This window comes from Portunus trituberculatus, chromosome 12 (genome assembly GCF_017591435.1).
Source record: "Portunus trituberculatus isolate SZX2019 chromosome 12, ASM1759143v1, whole genome shotgun sequence".
Classification (NCBI taxonomy): domain Eukaryota; kingdom Metazoa; phylum Arthropoda; class Malacostraca; order Decapoda; family Portunidae; genus Portunus; species Portunus trituberculatus.
The window spans coordinates 3800539-3808038 of NC_059266.1; the positions used below are offsets into that span (position 1 = coordinate 3800539).

The window sequence follows — 7500 nt, forward strand, 5'->3', positions numbered from 1 at the left end:
ATTCGGTTGATGGAATGCCTGAGCAACACATCAAACGTTCAGATTATCGTTTGGTCTTCCTCCTGCTAGTGAGAGTTTCATTAAATTTCACATTACACGAAGTAAGGGAAGCTAAAAGAAGCCATTAAACCATCATACCATAGTTCCTGTATAAAAATAGTGGTAGAATTGCCTTATTATGTGGTGCTTTGGGGTCCGAGGGTCTCCAAGCGCACGGGTTAGAATCCTGTCCACGGTCCGGGTGTAGGTTGGGCATCCTCACTCGAAGCAACGGTTTCCTAGCGGGTGAGCTTTGAGATAGGAGGTGCCACAAAAAGTATCCCCTTTAGCCCAGAAATTCCCGTGAAAAGCCCAATTGTTATAAAAAAAAAAGTGAGTACATAATAAAAATTTATGTTTTATAATAAGAGGAGCTCAAAGAAATCAATGCACCTTCATATGGCAATCCCTGTATAAATATGGCGACCTAAATCCATCTTCTACCGGTCAATATTTACCGTCATTCATTTCATAATCTTCTAGCTACTAGACTATTCGCCCTCTGGTCTAAGAAATGCAAAATATTATCCAGGAACACAGCAGTGAAACGCTACCTTGCTGAGGTGAGGGATGAAACTTTCGTATTCCGGTGATCAGAGGATTATGTGGAACTTAATGGAATTTTCAAAATTGTTTACATGATTCTAGTGACAGTTTAACAAGGATCCTTCGTCATTAAAGGGAAGATGTCTACGAGAACCCAGCTTACCATCTTTGTTGCCTCTAAATATAGGTTTTATGAAAGAGAAAAGAGTTACAGAATATGAGATCAAATGTGCTTCCTGACACAGTGCACTACACCCATAATGCAGTATCAACTTAAACTACAAAATCGTCATTCCCACTCACTTCTAGCCAAAGCCGACACAAGTGAGCAGAGAATGTTGGGAAAGCCTTTGATGTATAGTCAGTTCATAATGTTCTGATAAGTAATGCGACATTCAAATGCCTCGACAGTCATGACCTGCATGATGACTAACATTTCATGGTATAATTACACGTGAGAAACACAGACCTGTATTCTAACAGGATTTGGACTAGTATGAGGAATTTTCAAAGGCTACAAAGAAGATCGGTAAGATTTTCATGAAGAATTTTTGTTATACTATCCCCTATTAATAACTGCAGAAACGCTCTTGAAAATTTTGATAACTTTCACCAGAGCGTGTTAAAATTATTCGGCTTAAGGCACTAAAATATTCAAAGATATGAATCATAAACATAAAGTGACACATGAAAACATCTAAATCACACACACACACACACACACACACACACACACACACACACACACACACACACACACACACACACACACACAATGCACAAATCATTCATACATATAGCACGTACTAAACATACATGGAATCAGTCATGACATTTTATCAATACAATAACTCTGACCCATTTCTCTTTTCGACAGGCGTGAGCATCGCTGTGGGCGTGGGTGGCTTCCTGCTGGTGGGTGTGGCATCAGCGGAGTGGGCGGGCCCCTCAGTGGTCCTCTCTGCCCTGCTCGCCTCCGCCACCGCCATCGTGACAGGTGGGTGGACGCGATGGGCAAATAGGCAAATTGGATTTATGAGTAGGAAGGCAGGAATAAAAGGAATTTATAGACGAGGCAGGTATCGTTGAATTTCTACAAAAAAATGAGGGACGACTAAATTCAGGTTGAAAATTTATCCGTGAAATAAGCGTAGAGAGTGTACCGTTTGGAGAGACTAAATTTTGTTAGGCAGAAAGAAATATACACAGACGGAAGGTATTGAAGAATTCGTGCGCGGGTTGGATTTAAATCGTCGGAACATTTTCCATATAGAAAGAATGAAGGAATTGCAGAGAACATGAAAAAGTTCAGTGCTAAGGTGAGGCAATACAGGAGATTAACCCGAAGGGAAAAATGTAGAAAAAAATTATATTGAATAAAGAAAGAGAAGAAAAACTAAGGCAAGATAAAAATAAAAAAAAAGAAAGAAAAAAAAGAAAAGGAAATCTGCAGTGTTCAATAAAGAATATATATATATATATATATATATATATATATATATATATATATATATATATATATATATATATATATATATATATATATATATATATATATATATATATATATATATATATATATATATATATATATTTTTTTTTTTTTTTTTTTCTCTTTGGTATGAGGCCATTGTTTTTGCATATTTTGTTGAAGTCGCCACTTTAGCTCATTCTTCTCCTGAAGATGGTCAAAGTAGACCGAAAGACGTCTCGAGGAAACAAAAACAAAAGCAACAAAAATACTGTCAAAAAAGAGAATGGACTTTGGACATCTACTCTAACACTTAAACGAGGAACAGCGTTTTCTCGCAAAGAAAAGAGAAAAAACAAACTACAAAATAAACAATGCAGTTACCGCTATAGACTTAAGAAAAAAAAAAAAAAAAATATATATATATATATATATATATATATATATATATATATATATATATATATATATATATATATATATATATATATATATATATATATATATATATATATATGACTTGAAAAACAGGGCGTCTATAGCGTACACGGTACAGAGAGAGAAGACCCACAAAGGACGGTTATCTACATTATAACCGTTCTTCTGTGGGTCTCTCTCTTGTCTATATATATATATATATATATATATATATATATATATATATATATATATATATATATATATATATATATATATATATATATATATATATGAAAAGAACAATTATATTGTGAACAGACACAGAAGAAGAGAAGAATTGTAAGTGGAAAAAAAAAGATCTTGAAAATAAAACTTTGAAATGAGGAAAAATACGAACACACCAACGTTAGCACACGGATACGAGCAATTATGTAACGCTCAAGAATATTGAACAAAGTTATAGAAAACAGGAAAAACAAGCGCGTGGCAACTCACAAACACAAAACTCATGAAGGTTGCAGAACGTAAAGGAAATAACACACACACACACACACACACACACACACACACACACACCAATGTCTTTTTCATCGACACGCACGAGTGGAAACCGAAGCGAAAAATACACACACTCACACACACACAAAAAAAAAAAAAAGAAAGAAAAACGAAATTTGCATGAAGAAAAAAAATACTTGTAAACATTTTCAAGAGCCATCAAGAGCAAGGTTGAAAAAATATTGCACTGTCAAAATTGCAATCACTAAATAAATCGTGAAATGCTGCTGGACTAAAAACTGTGGATATTGTTGAAATGTTACGGTCGACACAAGAATTGCAACTTTCTTTTTCACCTCTACTATTCAAAAAACATGAAATAAATGGTATGAGTAGCAAACCTTATTTCCATGATAGGATCTTTCTTTTGATGTAGTAGTATGAGAGAGCCAGAGGGACAAGGTTTCTCTCTCTCTCTCTCTCTCTCTCTCTCTCTCTCTCTCTCTCTCTCTCTCTCTCTCTCTCTCTCTCTCTCTCTCTCTCTTCAAAAGCTTACAAGTATTTTCAGCTACTCGAGTTGAGGAATCCTTGATAAGAAGAGTGGATACGAAAGAGTGAAAAGTGTAGAAAAATAATGTAGAGACGGAAGATAAAAAAACAATAAAAACAAGGAGGGGATAACAAAAGATGAGGAGAAAAACGAACAAAAGGTGAAACATATATAAACAAAAGTAGAAAATAAAAGAGAATTAGAAAAATGACAATGACAAACGATGAAAGCCGGAAAAAAAATACATAGAAAAGATTGTGAAATGATAAGTTATGAAACGTAATATAACAGTAATGTATCTGAAAATTTTAACATACAAATAGATAGCAAAGATTCATTGTATCATTATTTAAAATTCTTGCTTGTTCTGCTGTACAAGGTTCACCTGCTTGCTACCTGCTGTTCATCCATGCAACAGGTACAAGGCGAGTGATAATGGAATGCATAAAGTAGAGTATGTATCATGTATATATGTGCATGAATGTACGTATGTATGGACCAGTGGATCGATGTGTGTGTGTGTGTGTGTGTGTGTGTGTGTGTGTGTGTGTGTGTGTGTGTGTGTGTGTGTGTGTGTGTGTGTGTGTGTGTGTGTGTGTGTGTGTGTATACGCGTTTATGTATGTTTGTTTATTTATGTATGTAATGCACATTGCAGCACCAACAAACACTATAGATGTAAATGTGAGTGCACTTGTGTGTGTGTGTGTATGTGTGTGTGTGTGTGTGTGTGTGTGTGTGTGTGTGTGTGTGTGTGTGTGTGTGTGTGTGTGTGTGTGTGTGTGTGTGTGTGTGTGTGTGTGTGTGTGCTTGTTTGTTTGTACTCGAATATGTGTCAAGCACTTCGACAGTAAGCAAACATTATAAACAGAGATATCCCAGAATATGAACAGGTGTGAGAGAGAGAGAGAGAGAGAGAGAGAGAGAGAGAGAGAGAGAGAGAGAGAGAGAGAGAGAGAGAGAGAGAGAGAGAGAGAGAGAGAGGCAGGGGGGGAGGGATAGAGGAGGGAGTGGAGAGAACACAGGTAAGGGAAGGGGAGGGAGGGAACGTAGCACAGGTAAGGGAAAGAGGGAGGGAGACCCGATACAAAATTAATCTCAGTTATATCATACAATTTATTCTAAACGGTGCGTGAATAAATATATATACACATCATTCACTTTCACATATTAATCCTAGAAAGTTTACGATACACAGACGCATTACTGTGATGGAAAAAATTATGATGGATGTTGACGGTGGTGGTGGTGGTGGTGGTGGTGGTGGTGGAGAAGGTGATGTTGATGGTGTTGGTGGTGATGGTGTTTTCTCCTGATGGATGTTTTCTCTTACTTGAGCAAATTGAGAAGATGAGAGAGAGAGAGAGAGAGAGAGAGAGAGAGAGAGAGAGAGAGAGAGAGTAATATTTCTTTTGACATTTGATTTGTAATGTAAGTTTTTCTCTGTTCTTCATATTTTCTGTTTTCCATTGCTCTTCCTTGATCCTTATTTCTTTTCCCTTCTGTTTTCTTCTTTCTTCTCCCTTATCCTACCGATTTTCATCTCGTCTTTCTCTTGTTTTTCGGGAGTTCTTTTCTTATTATGGGCTCAACTTGTTTTTCGTTTATTTTCACTTATATTTCCTTTCATTTTTAAATCGTTTTTCTTTCCTTCTTTTCATCCTCCTCCTCATCCTCCTTCTTTTTCTCCTTTTTTCTCCTCCTCCTCTTCCTCCTCCTCCTTCTCCTCCACCTCTCTATTCTTACATTCTTCCACTTTTTCTTTTTCTTTTCATTACTCCTTCCATGAATGTAAATCTTCTTCTTATAATTAAGTTTTCCTCTTCGTCACAATTTTACATGACGAAGACACCAACACCACGACTCTCTCTCTCTCTCTCTCTCTCTCTCTCTCTCTCTCTCTCTCTCTCTCATGGAAAATGGTTCCCGATACAAACAACGCTCTTCCCGCCTCCTCCTCCTCCTCTTCCTCCTCCTCTTCTTCCTCCTCCTCCTCTTCTTCCTCCCGGTGTCATGGTCGCAACACACATAAACGAGATACGCCTTTCAACAACGTCAATATTGAGTGTTTTCTTTTTTTTTTCTATCCCTCCATCGTGTGTGTGTGTGTGTGTGTGTGTGTGTGTGTGTGTGTGTGTGTGTGTGTGTGTGTGTGTGTGTGTGTTTTCCTGTTGACTTTAAATTGTTACTGGAGTGTTTTTGAAAGGTGAAATAGTATCTGTAGAAGTAGTAGTAGTAGTACCAGCAGTAGTAGTAGTAGTAGTAGTAGTAGTAGTAGTAGTAGTAGTAGTAGTAGTAGTAAGATGATGATGATGATGATGATAAGGAGGAAGTGGAGAAAGAGAAGGATCAAAGACAAAAAATACAATAAAAGAGGAAGAGGAAATAGAAGAGGAAGAGGAAGAGGAGGAGGAGGAGGAGGAGGAGGAGGAGGAGGAGGAGGAGGAGAAGGAGGAGGAGAAGGAAGAAGAGAAGGAGGAGAAAGAGGAAGAGAAGGAGAAGGAGAAAACACATAAAGAAAGAAAAGAAGGAAAGAAAGGAAAAAGATAAAGGAAAAAACAGCAACAAAAACAACACACCAACACCACCATCACAAATAAATCAATAAAACACGAAATAAAGCAAAAAAAACACACACACCATCAAACACCTAATTTCCTATCCCTTTCATCACCACGCCCTCCCAGCAGCACATGCCAAAGTGACACACCAACACACCAATAACATTCTCTCAATGGACAACTTGCCCTAGCCACTCTGAGCACACGAGTCTCACAGTTAACCTCGCCTCTTCACACACTATCGACATTACTATCACCATTACTATTGATTCCCTTGCGCCTATAACGAGGAGAGGTAAAGGCCGGAACCTCTCACTCTCACACTCACTCTCTCTCTCTCTCTCTCTCACTCTCTCACTCGCAGATATTCTCCCATACGAACGATAAAGGCTGGGTCTATTCAATACAACTCGTCCTCCCCACCACACCTCTTGCCAGTCCCAGAAAAAGTCACACATACACATACGTTCTCTCTCTCTCTCTCTCTCTCTCTCTCTCTCTCTCTCTCTCTCTCTCTGTGCCTTTCTCCCTTACTATCTTCTTTCCTCACATTCTCCCTTTCCTTCCTCACCACTTCACTATCTCCCTCACACATTCTTTCCTCCTTATTCTCCCTCTCTCTCTCTCTCTCTCTCTCTCTCTCTCTCTCTCTCTCTCTCTCTCTCTCTCTCTCTCTCTCTCTCTCTCTCTCTCTCTCTCTCTCTCTTTCTTCTCTCATCCTTTCATTCCACTCTTCTTCCTTCAGTCATTCTTCTTTAACCTATCCTTCATTCTCTCATCACTGTCTCCTCTCTTCATTTTTTTTCTTAGCTTTTTTCTTCATTCCTTCAGTGTTTCCTTCCATCACCCACTCCTTCCTATCCTCAATGCCTCCTTTTCTCTCTCCTCTATTCAATATCTTTCATGTCTTTTGTCTCCTTCACTCTCTACGTCTGGCTCTCCTCACCCTTATTAGGAAATGCTTTGTTCTCAAAAGGATAATATTCAAAGGTCGCATATATAATTAGTTGGGGTGCTTTACTCACTGATAATGTGGAATATTTGTTGAACTATCACAGGATCACGAAAACATCTTTGAAATCCCTGAAAATTCGACCAAATAATGTTAAGTTTTGTGGTGATATTGAAGAAAATATGCAAGAATATTCATATTACATGAACACAAAAACTTTAAGTGAAACAAGGAATGCATATAATTAATCCAGCATAAGCATTTTTTTTTTTTAGTCGTCCCATTCAATATAATACATAACATACTCGTCATTCATAACCTAACATAGCATAACATAAGAGAAAATACGTATTGATTAGCAACTACTTGTAAAAACACTCATTGAACATACACACATCGATAAATAAGAAGAAAAGAATGAAAATACTATACATACCCAACAATTCAACCACTATACACTGCCC

General features: G+C 37.5%; 1 protein-coding gene and 1 long non-coding RNA gene across 2 annotated transcripts in view; one reads left to right on the forward strand and one right to left on the reverse strand.

The window, feature by feature from the left end:
* The window catches only part of LOC123502723, a 569074-nt gene that overhangs the window by 401448 nt on the left and 160126 nt on the right, over nucleotides 1-7500 (reverse strand). The gene's annotated exons all lie outside the window — the stretch shown is intronic.
* The window catches only part of LOC123502721 (methylthioribose transporter-like), an 85957-nt gene that overhangs the window by 33740 nt on the left and 44717 nt on the right, over nucleotides 1-7500 (forward strand). Inside the window, exon 2 of the mRNA XM_045251946.1 lies at nucleotides 1463-1582. Within this exon, the coding sequence (XP_045107881.1) occupies nucleotides 1463-1582 (120 nt within the window). The remainder of the gene's footprint in view (nucleotides 1-1462; nucleotides 1583-7500) is intronic.